The sequence below is a fragment of the Gymnoscopelus braueri genome, assembly GCF_963280865.1.
Source record: "Gymnoscopelus braueri genome assembly, chromosome: 14".
In the NCBI taxonomy this organism is placed as follows: domain Eukaryota; kingdom Metazoa; phylum Chordata; class Actinopteri; order Myctophiformes; family Myctophidae; genus Gymnoscopelus; species Gymnoscopelus braueri.
In genome coordinates, this window is record NC_137619.1 from 5,913,380 (window position 1) to 5,932,293 (window position 18,914).

At 42.6% G+C, this 18,914-nt stretch overlaps 1 protein-coding gene across 1 annotated transcript; it reads right to left on the bottom strand.

Moving 5' to 3' along the window:
- Window positions 1–480: 480 nt before the first annotated feature.
- Window positions 481–15,930, bottom strand: LOC308100345 (prolyl-tRNA synthetase associated domain-containing protein 1-like). Its single transcript, XM_080449364.1, has 4 exons — window positions 15,773–15,930; window positions 13,628–13,756; window positions 3,246–3,335; window positions 481–1,630 (listed from the first exon to the last, which is right to left on the bottom strand). The coding sequence occupies exons 1-4, from the start codon at window positions 15,857–15,859 to the stop codon at window positions 1,418–1,420; spliced, it is 519 nt and encodes a 172-aa protein (XP_080305490.1). The 5' UTR covers window positions 15,860–15,930; the 3' UTR covers window positions 481–1,417.
- Window positions 15,931–18,914: the final 2,984 nt, after the last annotated feature.

The following is an 18,914-nucleotide window of genomic DNA, read 5'->3' on the forward strand; positions in this document are numbered from 1 at the left end:
TTGTACATGTTATTATAGTATCCAGTTATAGCCTCCAAACATTTAATTTAATCATAACCCAGCCCACAACGTGTCGCTTAAGCGTCGCACCCCCCCCCCCCCCCCAGGATACCTGGGATATATACCAGGGACCCCCACAAAGATGTTATATCAGGGACCCCCACAAAGTTGTTGTAGCAGGGACCCCCACAAAGATGTTGTACCAGGGACCCCCACAAAGATGTTGTACCAGGGACCCCCCACAAAGATGTTGTACCAGGGACCCCCCACAAAGATGTTGTACCAGGGACCCCCACAAAGATGTTGTACCAGGGACCCCCACAAAGATGTTGTACCAGGGACCCCCACAAAGATGTTGTTGATTTGTTTCATCATATCTTTTTAATAGTGATTTGATCAGAACAACTGAATTACAACTCTCAACACCAAATCTCTTCACCAAAAATGGCAGATCTACAAGCTCAAAACTCGTCACACATTTTGAGATGGTAGATCTGCTATTTTTGGTGAACTTTCCCCCCCAGAATGGACATGTTGGGGTTCAAGCAGCATCGCTCATCCTTTAGCTTTTTAATTAATTTTTTTACTTAAACATAAAAGTTTTCTAGGGCTCATTTACAGTATTTAAGCATTGTCTAAATAAAATAAAAAAGCTGAGGTCAGTTTGTACATACGCTCCACATCCAGCAACATGATTGATTATGTTCATAGTTTTGTCATTCTGTACCAGTGTTGGGCAGTAACAAGTTACTTTTAATATATTACTGTAACATTATTATTTTACCCAGTAACGAGTAGTGTAAGGTATTACTCTGCCAAAACAGTAATATTATACCATATTACTATGTAAAAAAATATTACATACAGGTTTTGTTGGCTGCATTTTGAAAACATTTAGTTTAAAAGGTCAAGAGTGATTGATGCTTTATTTTATAGCCTTTTTGGCTGATTGGTGACTCTTATTATTATTATTATTGTGGGATCGCTTCAGCTATTCACTAATGTTATCTTCATTAGTTATTATTTTTATTATTCCGCCCGTTTCTGGATTGGTCAAGCTTCACGTGACATCACAATATGTAATATAAATAGGTAAGACAGAATTAATCAGGAACAGTACTTTCTAGTGTGATACTATCAACATTCATCCTTAGCGATCCCACACTGTTTCTTCAGGAGCAGTACTTTCTAGTTATTATTATTATTCCAAAAAATAGATTCAGTTCTAAAAGGAGCTGGCTAAACAGATTGTGTTGCATCTCTTTTTTTTTCACGGGTGGCAAAAGTGATATGTAATAATTACTTTTTTAAGGAGTAATATGTAATAAGTAACATAATACTCTCCTGAGTAATATTGCCCGACACTGTTGTGTACACATTAAAACCTCATGATTGATTATGCTCATAGTTTTGTCATTCAGTCAAAGTCCTGCAGGACGGGCTCGTGTCCCGTGTCCTTCAGGAACCTCAGCAGGTCTTGTGGGCTCAGGCCCATGGTGGCCGTGTTGGTCATGGGGTGGAAGTAGACCCGCTGGTGTCCCCCGCTGACCAGGTCTCTGTCCAGGACACACGTCACACTGTGGTCCCTGTCACAGAACAGAGCCAGCGCTGTGGCACAGCCCTGGCCCACCTGGAACACACAATGCAGGGGGGGGGGGGGGGCAAATTATTATCTTAACCCATTAAGACCGGGAACGCACGGGAACGCATCTGTCATTTTAGGATTGAGCTAAAAAAAATATATTATTTTACACTTTGGCTATTCAAAAATAGCAGATCTATGAGCTTGTAGATCTGCTATTTTCTTTTTGAAAAATCTTGAACATTTGTGCACATTTTTGAATATAGGCCTATATGTTTTTTTAAAGCGAACATTTTTAACTCAAATCTTTGCTTCTGGGGGATTCTACAAATGTCTTCTAAATCCTAACAGTTTTTTTGACAAAGAAACTTATGTTGCTGTAATATCAGTGGTTCTTAAACTTTTTTCATGTCAAGGACCCCCTAAATGATATGTATTTGTCAGCGGACCCCTCCATCTCAAAATATTTTGTTCCAGGGACCCCCCCAAAAGCAAAATTTTTAGTTATGTATTTGAATATATATATATATATATATATATATATATATATATATATATATATATATATATATATATATATATATATATATATATATATATATATATATATATATATATATATATATATTTCTTTTTGCCAAAGATTTGTACAAAGTTTTACGATTTTTCAACTACTGTCTGCATCAGTCTGAACACACTCTATACACAGCAGCCATTCTGACTCACTGGAAACACTCTGCTACACCAGCGGGTCTCAAAGTGTGGTCCAGGGACCCCTCATGGTTCCTTGAGGAGGGTTCCAAATTGGACCCTTACGGGTGTGTAACTCTGAGAGTGTACAAATGGAACCAAATGGACCCGTAAGGGTCCATTTGGTTCCATTTGTACACTCTCAGAGTTATTTGGGGTCCTTGAAACTAAAAAAGGTTTGAGAACCTTTGTGCTACACTAACTGGAACAGAGCCTTCATTAGTATCATTTCTTACACCTGTGAAGGAAGTAGTTCTTTCCAATATGGCCGCTGTGCATCGAGACTATTCATTCACTCAGACTGCAGACAGATCAGAGAATCTAAAGATGTTTAAACAAATAATAATATGTTTTATGTATAATTATGTATAAACAAAACAAACAGACAGACAGAGAGACAAATGAAATCTGACTATATGTTTATAACATTGGTTCTCAAAGTGGGGTCCGGGGACCCCTTGGGGTCCTTGAGGGAGTTCCAGGGGGTCCCCAGCTAAATGATGGATAGTTAGGAACCAAATGGACCCTTATGTGTCTGTAACTGTGAGAGTGTACAAATGGTACGCTCTCACAGTTAAATTAACATTGATTTTACAATATTATAACTTGGGGTCCCAGAGATAGAAATGCCATTAAATGGGGGTCCGTAGCCCTAATGCATGTCAAACTGGGGGTCCTTGAAATTAAAATGGTTGAGAATCACTGCTACAGCCGTAAGAATCTTCTCGTAAGGGGGTCCCTGGCATATCTTTTCAAATGGGGGTCCGCGGCCACATACAAATTAATTTAGGGGTCCTTGACATGAAAAAGTTTGAGAACCACTGGTTTACAAAACCTAAATAAATGATGAGATGAGAAATCTATGTATGTAGATTTTAAGTGTTTAAAGTGAACCAATGGGTTGTATTTTCACCTTGAGTTTTTCCAACATGGCTGCCTCGTCAGCGAAGCGCAGGTTTCCACTTCCTAAACCCAGCTTCTTAGCCAGCTCGTTAAGATTCACCTGAACATAGAAACACAGTAAATAGATCAGTTATCATTAAGATTCACCTGAACATAGAAACACAGTATATAGATCAGTTATAACTAAGTTTCACCTGAACATAGAAACACAGTATATAGATCAGTTATAACTAAGATTCACCTGAACATAGAAACACAGTATATAGATCAGTTATAACTAAGATTCACCTGAACATAGAAACACAATATATAGATCAGTTATCCCTGAACATAGAAACACAGTAAATAGATCAGTTATCATTAAGATTCACCTGAACATAGAAACACAGTATATAGATCAGTTATAACTAAGTTTCACCTGAACATAGAAACACACTATATAGATCAGTTATAACTAAGATTCACCTGAACATAGAAACACAGTAAATAGATCAGTTATCATTAAGATTCACCCGAACATAGAAACACAGTATATAGATCAGTTATCATTAAGATTCACCTGAACATAGAAACACAGTAAATAGATCAGTTATAACTAAGATTCACCTGAACATAGAAACACAGTATATAGATCAGTTATAACTAAGATTCACCTGAACATAGAAACACTATATAGATCAGTTATCACCCGGTACTCTGCTCTGGAAAATAATGATACATTGTGCTCCTAGATAGTGTGATGTGTTCCATGTGTTGTGGCTCTAGATAGCGTGATGTGTTTTATGTGTTGTGGTTCTAGATAGTGTGATGTGTTCTATGTGTTGTGTTCTATGTACCTGTCTGTCATGTTGGTTCTATGTACCTGTCTGTCATGGTGGTTCTATGTACCTGTCTGTCATGCTGGTTCTATGTACCTGTCTGTCATGTTGGTTCTATGTACCTGTCTGTCATGCTGGTTCTATGTACCTGTCTGTCATGCTGGTTCTATGTACCTGTCTGTCATGGTGGTTCTATGTACCTGTCTGTCATGTTGGTTCTATGTACCTGTCTGTCATGGTGGTTCTATGTACCTGTCTGTCATGGTGGTTCTATGTACCTGTCTGTCATGCTGGTTCTATGTACCTGTCTGTCATGTTGGTTCTATGTACCTGTCTGTCATGTTGGTTCTATGTACCTGTCTGTCATGTTGGTTCTATGTACCTGTCTGTCATGTTGGTTCTATGTACCTGTCTGTCATGTTGGTTCTATGTACCTGTCTGTCATGTTGGTTCTATGTACCTGTCTGTCATGGTGGTTCTATGTACCTGTCTGTCATGCTGGTTCTATGTACCTGTCTGTCATGTTGGTTCTATGTACCTGTCTGTCATGCTGGTTCTATGTACCTGTCTGTCATGTTGGTTCTATGTACCTGTCTGTCATGTTGGTTCTATGTACCTGTCTGTCATGTTGGTTCTATGTACCTGTCTGTCATGCTGGTTCTATGTACCTGTCTGTCATGGTGGTTCTATGTACCTGTCTGTCATGTTGGTTCTATGTACCTGTCTGTCATGCTGGTTCTATGTACCTGTCTGTCATGTTGGTTCTATGTACCTGTCTGTCATGTTGGTTCTATGTACCTGTCTGTCATGGTGGTTCTATGTACCTGTCTGTCATGGTGGTTCTATGTACCTGTCTGTCATGGTGGTTCTATGTACCTGTCTGTCATGTTGGTTCTATGTACCTGTCTGTCATGCTGGTTCTATGTACCTGTCTGTCATGGTGGTTCTATGTACCTGTCTGTCATGGTGGTTCTATGTACCTGTCTGTCATGCTGGTTCTATGTACCTGTCTGTCATGCTGGTTCTATGTACCTGTCTGTCATGCTGGTTCTATGTACCTGTCTGTCATGGTGGTTCTATGTACCTGTCTGTCATGCTGGTTCTATGTACCTGTCTGTCATGGTGGTTCTATGTACCTGTCTGTCATGGTGGTTCTATGTACCTGTCTGTCATGTTGGTTCTATGTACCTGTCTGTCATGGTGGTTCTATGTACCTGTCTGTCATGGTGGTTCTATGTACCTGTCTGTCATGGTGGTTCTATGTACCTGTCTGTCACGGTGGTTCTATGTACCTGTCTGTCATGGTGGTTCTATGTACCTGTCTGTCATGGTGGTTCTATGTACCTGTCTGTCATGGTGGTTCTATGTACCTGTCTGTCATGGTGGTTCTATGTACCTGTCTGTCATGGTGGTTCTATGTACCTGTCTGTCATGTTGGTTCTATGTACCTGTCTGTCATGGTGGTTCTATGTACCTGTCTGTCATGGTGGTTCTATGTACCTGTCTGTCATGCTGGTTCTATGTACCTGTCTGTCATGTTGGTTCTATGTACCTGTCTGTCATGCTGGTTCTATGTACCTGTCTGTCATGGTGGTTCTATGTACCTGTCTGTCACGGTGGTTCTATGTACCTGTCTGTCATGGTGGTTCTATGTACCTGTCTGTCATGGTGGTTCTATGTACCTGTCTGTCATGGTGGTTCTATGTACCTGTCTGTCATGTTGGTTCTATGTACCTGTCTGTCATGGTGGTTCTATGTACCTGTCTGTCATGTTGGTTCTATGTACCTGTCTGTCATGCTGGTTCTATGTACCTGTCTGTCATGGTGGTTCTATGTACCTGTCTGTCACGGTGGTTCTATGTACCTGTCTGTCATGGTGGTTCTATGTACCTGTCTGTCATGGTGGTTCTATGTACCTGTCTGTCATGTTGGTTCTATGTACCTGTCTGTCATGGTGGTTCTATGTACCTGTCTGTCATGTTGGTTCTATGTACCTGTCTGTCATGGTGGTTCTATGTACCTGTCTGTCATGTTGGTTCTATGTACCTGTCTGTCATGCTGGTTCTATGTACCTGTCTGTCATGCTGGTTCTATGTACCTGTCTGTCATGGTGGTTCTATGTACCTGTCTGTCATGGTGGTTCTATGTACCTGTCTGTCATGGTGGTTCTATGTACCTGTCTGTCACGGTGGTTCTATGTACCTGTCTGTCATGGTGGTTCTATGTACCTGTCTGTCACGGTGGTTCTATGTACCTGTCTGTCATGGTGGTTCTATGTACCTGTCTGTCATGGTGGTTCTATGTACCTGTCTGTCATGCTGGTTCTATGTACCTGTCTGTCATGCTGGTTCTATGTACCTGTCTGTCATGGTGGTTCTATGTACCTGTCTGTCATGGTGGTTCTATGTACCTGTCTGTCACGGTGGTTCTATGTACCTGTCTGTCATGGTGGTTCTATGTACCTGTCTGTCATGGTGGTTCTATGTACCTGTCTGTCATGGTGGTTCTATGTACCTGTCTGTCATGGTGGTTCTATGTACCTGTCTGTCATGGTGGTTCTATGTACCTGTCTGTCATGGTGGTTCTATGTACCTGTCTGTCATGGTGGTTCTATGTACCTGTCTGTCATGGTGGTTCTATGTACCTGTCTGTCATGGTGGTTCTATGTACCTGTCTGTCATGGTGGTTCTATGTACCTGTCTGTCATGGTGGTTCTATGTACCTGTCTGTCATGGTGGTTCTATGTACCTGTCTGTCATGGTGGTTCTATGTACCTGTCTGTCATGGTGGTTCTATGTACCTGTCTGTCATGGTGGTTCTATGTACCTGTCTGTCATGGTGGTTCTATGTACCTGTCTGTCATGGTGGTTCTATGTACCTGTCTGTCATGGTGGTTCTATGTACCTGTCTGTCATGGTGGTTCTATGTACCTGTCTGTCATGGTGGTTCTATGTACCTGTCTGTCATGGTGGTTCTATGTACCTGTCTGTCATGGTGGTTCTATGTACCTGTCTGTCATGGTGGTTCTATGTACCTGTCTGTCATGGTGGTTCTATGTACCTGTCTGTCATGGTGGTTCTATGTACCTGTCTGTCATGGTGGTTCTATGTACCTGTCTGTCATGGTGGTTCTATGTACCTGTCTGTCATGCTGGTTCTATGTACCTGTCTGTCATGTTGGTTCTATGTACCTGTCTGTCATGCTGGTTCTATGTACCTGTCTGTCATGCTGGTTCTATGTACCTGTCTGTCATGTTGGTTCTATGTACCTGTCTGTCATGTTGGTTCTATGTACCTGTCTGTCATGGTGGTTCTATGTACCTGTCTGTCATGGTGGTTCTATGTACCTGTCTGTCATGGTGGTTCTATGTACCTGTCTGTCATGCTGGTTCTATGTACCTGTCTGTCATGTTGGTTCTATGTACCTGTCTGTCATGGTGGTTCTATGTACCTGTCTGTCATGCTGGTTCTTATTGTACCTGTTCTGTCATGCTGGTTCTATGTACCTGTCTGTCATGGTGGTTCTATGTACCTGTCTGTCATGTTGGTTCTATGTACCTGTCTGTCACGGTGGTTCTATGTACCTGTCTGTCATGGTGGTTCTATGTACCTGTCTGTCATGGTGGTTCTATGTACCTGTCTGTCATGGTGGTTCTATGTACCTGTCTGTCATGCTGGTTCTATGTACCTGTCTGTCATGTTGGTTCTATGTACCTGTCTGTCATGGTGGTTCTATGTACCTGTCTGTCATGCTGGTTCTATGTACCTGTCTGTCATGCTGGTTCTATGTACCTGTCTGTCATGGTGGTTCTATGTACCTGTCTGTCATGTTGGTTCTATGTACCTGTCTGTCACGGTGGTTCTATGTACCTGTCTGTCATGGTGGTTCTATGTACCTGTCTGTCATGGTGGTTCTATGTACCTGTCTGTCACTGTGGTTCTATGTACCTGTCTGTCATGGTGGTTCTATGTACCTGTCTGTCATGTTGGTTCTATGTACCTGTCTGTCATGGTGGTTCTATGTACCTGTCTGTCACGGTGGTTCTATGTACCTGTCTGTCATGCTGGTTCTATGTACCTGTCTGTCATGGTGGTTCTATGTACCTGTCTGTCATGGTGGTTCTATGTACCTGTCTGTCATGCTGGTTCTATGTACCTGTCTGTCATGGTGGTTCTATGTACCTGTCTGTCATGGTGGTTCTATGTACCTGTCTGTCATGGTGGTTCTATGTACCTGTCTGTCATGGTGGTTCTATGTACCTGTCTGTCATGGTGGTTCTATGTACCTGTCTGTCATGTTGGTTCTATGTACCTGTCTGTCATGGTGGTTCTATGTACCTGTCTGTCATGCTGGTTCTATGTACCTGTCTGTCATGGTGGTTCTATGTACCTGTCTGTCATGCTGGTTCTATGTACCTGTCTGTCATGCTGGTTCTATGTACCTGTCTGTCATGCTGGTTCTATGTACCTGTCTGTCATGGTGGTTCTATGTACCTGTCTGTCATGGTGGTTCTATGTACCTGTCTGTCATGGCGGTTCTATGTACCTGTCTGTCATGGTGGTTCTATGTACCTGTCTGTCATGTTGGTTCTATGTACCTGTCTGTCATGGCGGGTTCTATGTACCTGTCTGTCATGTTGGTTCTATGTACCTGTCTGTCATGGTGGTTCTATGTACCTGTCTGTCATGGTGGTTCTATGTACCTGTCTGTCATGGTGGTTCTATGTACCTGTCTGTCATGGTGGTTCTATGTACCTGTCTGTCATGTTGGTTCTATGTACCTGTCTGTCATGGCGGTTCTATGTACCTGTCTGTCATGTTGGTTTCTATGTACCTGTCTGTCATGGTGGTTCTATGTACCTGTCTGTCATGGTGGTTCTATGTACCTGTCTGTCACGGTGGTTCTATGTACCTGTCTGTCATGGTGGTTCTATGTACCTGTCTGTCATGGTGGTTCTATGTACCTGTCTGTCATGGTGGTTCTATGTACCTGTCTGTCATGGTGGTTCTATGTACCTGTCTGTCATGGTGGTTCTATGTACCTGTCTGTCATGGTGGTTCTATGTACCTGTCTGTCATGGTGGTTCTATGTACCCTGTCTGTCACGGTGGTTCTATGTACCTGTCTGTCATGGTGGTTCTATGTACCTGTCTGTCATGGTGGTTCTATGTACCTGTCTGTCATGGTGGTTCTATGTACCTGTCTGTCATGCTGGGTTCTATGTACCTGTCTGTCATGTTGGTTTCTATGTACCTGTCTGTCATGGTGGTTCTATGTACCTGTCTGTCATGCTGGTTCTATGTACCTGTCTGTCATGCTGGTTCTATGTACCTGTCTGTCATGGTGGTTCTATGTACCTGTCTGTCATGTTGGTTCTATGTACCTGTCTGTCACGGTGGTTCTATGTACCTGTCTGTCATGGTGGTTCTATGTACCTGTCTGTCATGGTGGTTCTATGTACCTGTCTGTCACTGTGGTTCTATGTACCTGTCTGTCATGGTGGTTCTATGTACCTGTCTGTCATGTTGGTTCTATGTACCTGTCTGTCATGGTGGTTCTATGTACCTGTCTGTCACGGTGGTTCTATGTACCTGTCTGTCATGCTGGTTCTATGTACCTGTCTGTCATGGTGGTTCTATGTACCTGTCTGTCATGGTGGTTCTATGTACCTGTCTGTCATGCTGGTTCTATGTACCTGTCTGTCATGGTGGTTCTATGTACCTGTCTGTCATGGTGGTTCTATGTACCTGTCTGTCATGGTGGTTCTATGTACCTGTCTGTCATGGTGGTTCTATGTACCTGTCTGTCATGGTGGTTCTATGTACCTGTCTGTCATGTTGGTTCTATGTACCTGTCTGTCATGGTGGTTCTATGTACCTGTCTGTCATGCTGGTTCTATGTACCTGTCTGTCATGGTGGTTCTATGTACCTGTCTGTCATGCTGGTTCTATGTACCTGTCTGTCATGCTGGTTCTATGTACCTGTCTGTCATGCTGGTTCTATGTACCTGTCTGTCATGGTGGTTCTATGTACCTGTCTGTCATGGTGGTTCTATGTACCTGTCTGTCATGGCGGTTCTATGTACCTGTCTGTCATGGTGGTTCTATGTACCTGTCTGTCATGTTGGTTCTATGTACCTGTCTGTCATGGCGGTTCTATGTACCTGTCTGTCATGTTGGTTCTATGTACCTGTCTGTCATGGTGGTTCTATGTACCTGTCTGTCATGGTGGTTCTATGTACCTGTCTGTCATGGTGGTTCTATGTACCTGTCTGTCATGGTGGTTCTATGTACCTGTCTGTCATGTTGGTTCTATGTACCTGTCTGTCATGGCGGGTTCTATGTACCTGTCTGTCATGTTGGTTCTATGTACCTGTCTGTCATGGTGGTTCTATGTACCTGTCTGTCATGGTGGTTCTATGTACCTGTCTGTCATGTTGGTTCTATGTACCTGTCTGTCATGGCGGTTCTATGTACCTGTCTGTCATGTTGGTTCTATGTACCTGTCTGTCATGGTGGTTCTATGTACCTGTCTGTCATGGTGGTTCTATGTACCTGTCTGTCATGGTGGTTCTATGTACCTGTCTGTCATGGTGGTTCTATGTACCTGTCTGTCATGGTGGTTCTATGTACCTGTCTGTCACGGTGGTTCTATGTACCTGTCTGTCATGGTGGTTCTATGTACCTGTCTGTCATGGTGGTTCTATGTACCTGTCTGTCATGGTGGTTCTATGTACCTGTCTGTCATGGTGGTTCTATGTACCTGTCTGTCACGGTGGTTCTATGTACCTGTCTGTCATGTTGGTTCTATGTACCTGTCTGTCATGGTGGTTCTATGTACCTGTCTGTCATGGTGGTTCTATGTACCTGTCTGTCATGTTGGTTCTATGTACCTGTCTGTCATGTTGGTTCTATGTACCTGTCTGTCATTGGTGGTTCTATGTACCTGTCTGTCATGGTGGTTCTATGTACCTGTCTGTCACGGTGGTTCTATGTACCTGTCTGTCATGGTGGTTCTATGTACCTGTCTGTCATGGTGGTTCTATGTACCTGTCTGTCATGCTGGTTCTATGTACCTGTCTCTCATGGTGGTTCTATGTACCTGTCTGTCATGGTGGTTCTATGTACCTGTCTGTCATGGTGGTTCTATGTACCTGTCTGTCATGGTGGTTCTATGTACCTGTCTGTCATGGTGGTTCTATGTACCGGTCTGTCATGGTGGTTCTATGTACCTGTCTGTCATGGTGGTTCTATGTACCGGTCTGTCATGGTGGTTCTATGTACCTGTCTGTCATGGTGGTTCTATGTACCTGTCTGTCATGGTGGTTCTATGTACCTGTCTGTCATGGTGGTTCTATGTACCTGTCTGTCATGGTGGTTCTATGTACCGGTCTGTCATGGTGGTTCTATGTACCTGTCTGTCATGGTGGTTCTATGTACCTGTCTGTCATGGTGGTTCTATGTACCTGTCTGTCACGGTGGTTCTATGTACCTGTCTGTCATGGTGGTTCTATGTACCTGTCTGTCATGGTGGTTCTATGTACCTGTCTGTCATGCTGGTTCTATGTACCTGTCTGTCATGGTGGTTCTATGTACCTGTCTGTCATGCTGGTTCTATGTACCTGTCTGTCATGCTGGTTCTATGTACCTGTCTGTCATGGTGGTTCTATGTACCTGTCTGTCATGGCGGTTCTATGTACCTGTCTGTCATGGTGGTTCTATGTACCGGTCTGTCATGGTGGTTCTATGTACCGGTCTGTCATGGTGGTTCTATGTACCTGTCTGTCATGGTGGTTCTATGTACCTGTCTGTCATGGTGGTTCTATGTACCTGTCTGTCATGGTGGTTCTATGTACCTGTCTGTCATGGTGGTTCTATGTACCGGTCTGTCATGGTGGTTCTATGTACCTGTCTGTCATGGTGGTTCTATGTACCTGTCTGTCATGGTGGTTCTATGTACCTGTCTGTCACGGTGGTTCTATGTACCTGTCTGTCATGGTGGTTCTATGTACCTGTCTGTCATGGTGGTTCTATGTACCTGTCTGTCATGCTGGTTCTATGTACCTGTCTGTCATGGTGGTTCTATGTACCTGTCTGTCATGCTGGTTCTATGTACCTGTCTGTCATGCTGGTTCTATGTACCTGTCTGTCATGGTGGTTCTATGTACCTGTCTGTCATGGTGGTTCTATGTACCTGTCTGTCATGCTGGTTCTATGTACCTGTCTGTCATGGTGGTTCTATGTACCTGTCTGTCATGGTGGTTCTATGTACCTGTCTGTCATGCTGGTTCTATGTACCTGTCTGTCATGCTGGTTCTATGTACCTGTCTGTCATGCTGGTTCTATGTACCTGTCTGTCATGGTGGTTCTATGTACCTGTCTGTCATGGTGGTTCTATGTACCTGTCTGTCATGCTGGTTCTATGTACCTGTCTGTCATGGTGGTTCTATGTACCTGTCTGTCATGGTGGTTCTATGTACCTGTCTGTCATGCTGGTTCTATGTACCTGTCTGTCATGCTGGTTCTATGTACCTGTCTGTCATGCTGGTTCTATGTACCTGTCTGTCATGGTGGTTCTATGTACCTGTCTGTCATGGTGGTTCTATGTACCTGTCTGTCATGCTGGTTCTATGTACCTGTCTGTCATGGTGGTTCTATGTACCTGTCTGTCATGCTGGTTCTATGTACCTGTCTGTCATGGCGGTTCTATGTACCTGTCTGTCATGGTGGTTCTATGTACCTGTCTGTCATGGTGGTTCTATGTACCTGTCTGTCATGCTGGTTCTATGTACCTGTCTGTCATGGTGGTTCTATGTACCTGTCTGTCATGTTGGTTCTATGTACCTGTCTGTCATGGTGGTTCTATGTACCTGTCTGTCATGGCGGTTCTATGTACCTGTCTGTCATGGTGGTTCTATGTACCTGTCTGTCATGGTGGTTCTATGTACCTGTCTGTCATGGCGGTTCTATGTACCTGTCTGTCATGCTGGTTCTATGTACCTGTCTGTCATGGTGGTTCTATGTACCTGTCTGTCATGTTGGTTCTATGTACCTGTCTGTCATGGTGGTTCTATGTACCTGTCTGTCATGGTGGTTCTATGTACCTGTCTGTCATGTTGGTTCTATGTACCTGTCTGTCATGCTGGTTCTATGTACCTGTCTGTCATGGTGGTTCTATGTACCTGTCTGTCATGCTGGTTCTATGTACCTGTCTGTCATGGTGGTTCTATGTACCTGTCTGTCATGGTGGTTCTATGTACCTGTCTGTCATGGTGGTTCTATGTACCTGTCTGTCATGGTGTGGTTCTATGTACCTGTCTGTCATGTTGGTTCTATGTACCTGTCTGTCATGTTGGTTCTATGTACCTGTCTGTCATGCTGGTTCTATGTACCTGTCTGTCATGTTGGTTCTATGTACCTGTCTGTCATGCTGGTTCTATGTACCTGTCTGTCATGGTGGTTCTATGTACCTGTCTGTCATGCTGGTTCTATGTACCTGTCTGTCATGGTGGTTCTATGTACCTGTCTGTCACGCTGGTTCTATGTACCTCTGTCTGTCATGGTGGTTCTATGTACCTGTCTGTCATGGCGGGCTGACACCAGGTACAGGCCTTTCTTCTTCTTGTCTTTCAAGAAGAGGTTCTTGGTCACGGCGCCATCGCTCACTTCCTGTAGGTGGGGCATCATCTCCTCCACTGTAAACACCTGTGTGGGGAGGGGGGGGGGGGGGGGGGGGGGGGACAACTCTGAGAGGTCAAACCCACGTTGGTATTGGCTGTCGTCGGGCAGGAATCTCCATATTCCAACTTTCTGTGAAAGTAAATTAACGCCCTGCTTGATCATACCACAGCGTAAAAATAGCAGATATACAAGCCGCACTATGAGCTTGTAGATCTACTATTTTTGAAAAATCGTGAAAATCTTTGAATATGTATGTATTTTTTTTTTTAAAGCAACCATTTGTAACTCAAATCTTTGCTTCTGGGGGGTCCCTGGACCAAGATATGTTGAGAACCTCTGCTCTATATGTTCTAATCCTAACCCCAACATGAATCCTTTCCTAAATGTAAACCTAACCTAACCATGAAAACAATGAATCTTATAATGACCAGGGAGATGGTTCTCAAAAGCATCTAAATGGTTAATATATATATATTAATATATTAATGTAATATTTAATCAACATTGTTTGTATTTATTTCGGTGAGGCTCTTTGCAAAGCCACTGCTGTGTTGGGCAGGACGAGGAGTGGTAATCCAGCATGCTCTAGTGGTGACTGGGAGTCACTGCAGGCAATATCAGCAATTGAACACGTGTCAGTTTGTAAAACACACTACTAAATAAAGTATTCAATCAAACAATCAAACCAACCTGGCAACCTCATGTAAATATAACATAACTATACAGTCTCTCTAGCAGCCACCAACCTGGCAACCTCATCTAAATATAACTTAATATAATATGTAACTATACAGTATCTCTAGCAGCCACCAACCTGGCAACCTCAAGTATATATATATATATATATATATATATATATATATATAATATATATATATATATATATATATATATATATATATATATATATATATATATAGCTATACAGTCTCTATGTAAATATAACATAACTATACAGTCCCTATGTAAATATAACAGATCAATAATTCACATTCATTGCATCATGCACACCACAGTGAAACAGAGCTGGTTTTCACACGTTCTGGTATTTTGTAAAACACAACAGCAGTGTTGTAAAGTAACCAGTATTTCCAGTTTTCAGTACTTTTACTTCTACTCCACTACATCTCAGAGCTAAATATTTTATTATTATTATTATTATTATTTCATTTACTCCACTGCGCCCCCTACAGTTCTGCTCAATATAAATTACCATTGACCCAATCTGTAGGGGGCGCAGTGGAGTAAATTAAATAATTTCCGTCTGACGGACATATTTAATTTTCTGCCCATAAAGTGTATTCTACAGAGTAGGTGGGGGTGCTGAGAGGCTTCCCACCCTGGAGAATAGACTTTCAACAACACAAAACAGCCTTTGTTTCGGTGAGTAGCGAAGTAGTTTTGTTTATTTTTTACTAAAGAGTAAAGTGTAATGTTAGGTCTACGAGTCTGCCAGCCCAGAGATGAGGTCCCACGCAGCTCGGTGCCGTTTGAGCAGGACATTTTGGAATATTTTCCACTATACAGGATTCTTACCCTTTTCCGCACATCGCATCCAAAAAGTAAATGTATTCTGCACTGCTCTCAGATGTTTTAACTTCTAGCGGTAAAGAAAAATCGGTTTGAAATAAGCGTTTTAAAATCGCTTAAAATGTCTGTGGCCATGTTTACCAATGCAATCTTAAGGGAGCAGCACTGCGCATGCGGACGGGGGGTTGACTGGCCACAGGCTGACATTTTAAGCGATTTAAACACTTGTTCCAACCCGTCAGTTAGATTTTTCTTTTCCGCTAAAAGTTGAAACATCTGAGATTAGCGTAGAAAACCTTTACTTTTTGGATACGATGTGCGGAAAAGGGTAAGGATCATGTATAGTGGAAAATATTTCAAAATGTCCTGCTCAAACGGCACAGAGCTGCGTGGGGACCTCATCTCGGAGCTACATAGCGGAGGGAGAGGTTCCGATTGGAGCTAGATATAAAGTAGGTTTAATGTTAGAGAGAGACCAGGGCTAGATGATATAGTATGTTTAGTGTTTACCGCAGGATGTTCCACACAGCTGGTCTTTATGTCCAAACTGTCCAGATGTTTCTGCAGCTCCGCTCGAAGCTCTGACTGATCCGCCATGTTGGAGCAACGTGTTCTCCACGGGACTCCCTCTTTCTCTGGTGTTTCGCACAGGTTGTGCGTGGTTTTGAGGTTATAGCTTATCAGGCAGTGGATCCCAAAACAGTGGGTCGCGGACGCGTGCGTCCGTCGTCTGAAAACTCTAGTGCGCATGCTCTTTTGACAACGCTGGCGTCATGCGGAAGTAGAGTGTACTTCCGGGTGTGCAGCTTCCATTGAAATGAATAGGTGGGGGCAGGGCCGTCCGTTCTCTAGATATATTATAACTCATGAGCTGGACTTAAACTAGGATAGTGTTGCCATGTCTGCTTTTTATGAGCGGCTTTGAGCTTGAGTGGTTCTCAAACATTTCCATGTAGGCCTACAGGACCACAATGGAAACAGGCCCTTGGGACTTTTTGTGTTATCCCTTTATTATTATTGTATAATTGTACCTGTACTATTTAGCAAACTGTTAATAAAGTAGCCTATTCAATCAATCAACCAAAAAAACAATAATATGTATTTGTCCCCAATACCCCCCATCTGCACATGTTCTGAGCCAGGGATCGAGCCCCGTACCACATGTGTGTTGTTCAAATATTCTACCTTTTATTTCAACATTGTTTTAAAATATCAGATGTATCTATAGGCTACAGTATATCATATATGTTTAAATATCAGATGTATCTATAGGCTACAGTATATAATATATGTTTAAATATCAGATGTATCTATAGGCTACAGTATATAATATAGGTTTTAAATATCAGATGTATCTATAGGCTACAGTATATAATATAGGTTTAAATATCAGATGTATCTATAGGCTACAGTAATATAGGTTTAAATATCAGATGTATCTATAGGCTACAGTACACAATATAGGTTTGAATATCAGATGTATCTATAGGCTACAGTATATAATATAGGTTTAAGTGCTCATGTGGACTATAGTTGCTTCCTAGTTTGGTTGCTAGTTTGGTTGCTACTATATATGTCTATGAAATTAATTCAATTAATTCAATGAAATTAATTCAAGGACCCCAACGGAAACAAGTCCGCAAGAACTTTTTTGGCCGTACCTTTTAGACAAAAGCATTATAAATGTAACTGTGTTGTTTTACATTCTTTTGCCTAATAAAAATTTCAATCAATCAATCAATCAATCCTTTGGGATTGTTTTCATAGACCCAGTTGCTTATTTCTCTCACAACATCTGGCAACGCTGGTCGGAATACAAACACGGTGACACTGACCAGAAACGGAAGTGGAATCGTGGATACGGTTGGATAACGATAACATTGCGTCCGTGTCGATTATTACTGTATTGGTATATTGTAGCATTAATATTAAATCTCCAACGGAGGCAGTTTGATGGAATAAGAGAAAAAGCGTATGAATAATAACCACTTTTATCTTTGAACTACACTGTGTGTGTTCAGCTAATGCTAACGTATGTTTAGCTAGGTTGCTAAGTGCTAGTTGCATGGCTAGCTCTTAGGAATAGCTAGGTTTGTTGGTTCAGGATGAACATCAAACACTTCATGTTACATGTATAGGGCATAGCAGTGGCGGCCATTTTCTGGTTCCACTCCAAAATAGTCAATACATTTTTCCCATTGAGATCTCCAAAACTATTTATATCAATGATTTTCAGTGATGAGCTGTGGATTTTTGAGCTAGGGGGGGCTCTATTTTCTGACGTCACGTGCACGTGTGCATGTGCACATAGCCGATCAGCTCAGTGCTAGTTGAAATACTGTATTCAACATGTGATTTTTAATGTAATTATATCTTATTATTTAGTTGCATTGTTAATTTGTTTTTTAAAATTTTTGTTTCAATGAATTCACCATTTTATTTTCCTTTTAGTTTTATTTAAAAGCCCTTTACATAGACTCACCCACACATAAGTAGGCCTACTTAAAATAATCAGACAACTTGTCTTTGTCTTATCTCAGAGAACTGGTTCCTCTGCTAAGCGATCCCCTTCACACTTTGCAGTGCAGAGACTGTTGTCTCTCATTGTGAGAGGAATGTAAACACATTCAATTCAAGTCCATGGCTTTTCTCGAGTAGCCTAATGTTATGCAAAGCAGCCAGGTAGACGCTATTGAGAACGGCTCGCCGCTGACGGCGATTGTTTAAACTTTAAGGTGTTAAAGACCGCCGCTGGCGGTGCGTGCTCGCGCGTGCACGTGGAACTCCCAGCCCCCATATCGCCAGAGCTAAGGGGTCGCCGACCCCCCTGAGCACCCCCTACAGCTCATACCTTAAGCCTAGAATCAAGCCATCCAGGGTCCTGGTAGACTGAAAGAACAAGCCCAATCGATGGTCTTGAAGGGCGGATCCAAACCCAGCCGCAGGGATTCCTGCGGCGCTTCCTATTGCTTCACCAATCTATGTCCCCCGCCTCCCTTCCTCTCCCCCCTCCCCCCCAGCCTGTGCACGGAGCACGCTGACGTCACCAAATTTAGAGCGACGCCCCTCTGCACTCTGATTGGTTAGGAGATAACAAGGTCCTAAGACCAGTGTTCCTGCATAGTTCGCCCAGCCTTTTTTTCTTTTGAAACAAAAAAAAAATGCATGGGTTTCCGAGGCTAGGGTCCTGGTGAATCATGACCCTAAAACGTTTGATTCTGTGAAAAACGTTTTTTGAATACGGCAAAACAAAGGGTATCTATTAAATATAGTATATATATTTTTTAAATCACAGAAATAAATGTTTTATGGTCATGATTCACCGGGACCGCGGATGGCTTGATTCTAGGCTTGAATTGATATAAATATTTTTGGAAATCTCAATGGGAAAAATGTATTGACTATTTTGGAGTGGAACCAGAAAATGGCCACCACTGCTATGCCCTATTGTACAGTGTGTGTGTGTGTGTGTGTGTGTGTGTGTGTGTGTGTGTGTGTGTGTGTAAAGCAGATGTCCCATCAGGTTGCTGAATGATAACTAGAACATGTTGTTTCTATGTGGTTGATTTCCACAGAGCACCACAGGAGGAGATCTACTCCATCAAGAGAGATGGCCTCCAATAGATCTTTAGCATGGTCAGAGGAACAGCGA

Bases quoted from the DNA above. Each gene is read 5' to 3' on its own strand.
- LOC308100345 (XM_080449364.1), bottom strand. From the start codon at position 15,859: ATGGCGGATCAGTCAGAGCTTCGAGCGGAGCTGCAGAAACATCTGGAC. The intron at 13,757-15,772 runs GTAAACACTAAA...CTCCCCACACAG, and splicing joins GCTGTGTGGAACATCCTGCG to GTGTTTACAGTGGAGGAGAT. The intron at 3,336-13,627 runs GTACATAGAACC...TTCTATGTTCAG, and splicing joins CAGCCCGCCATGACAGACAG to GTGAATCTTAACGAGCTGGC.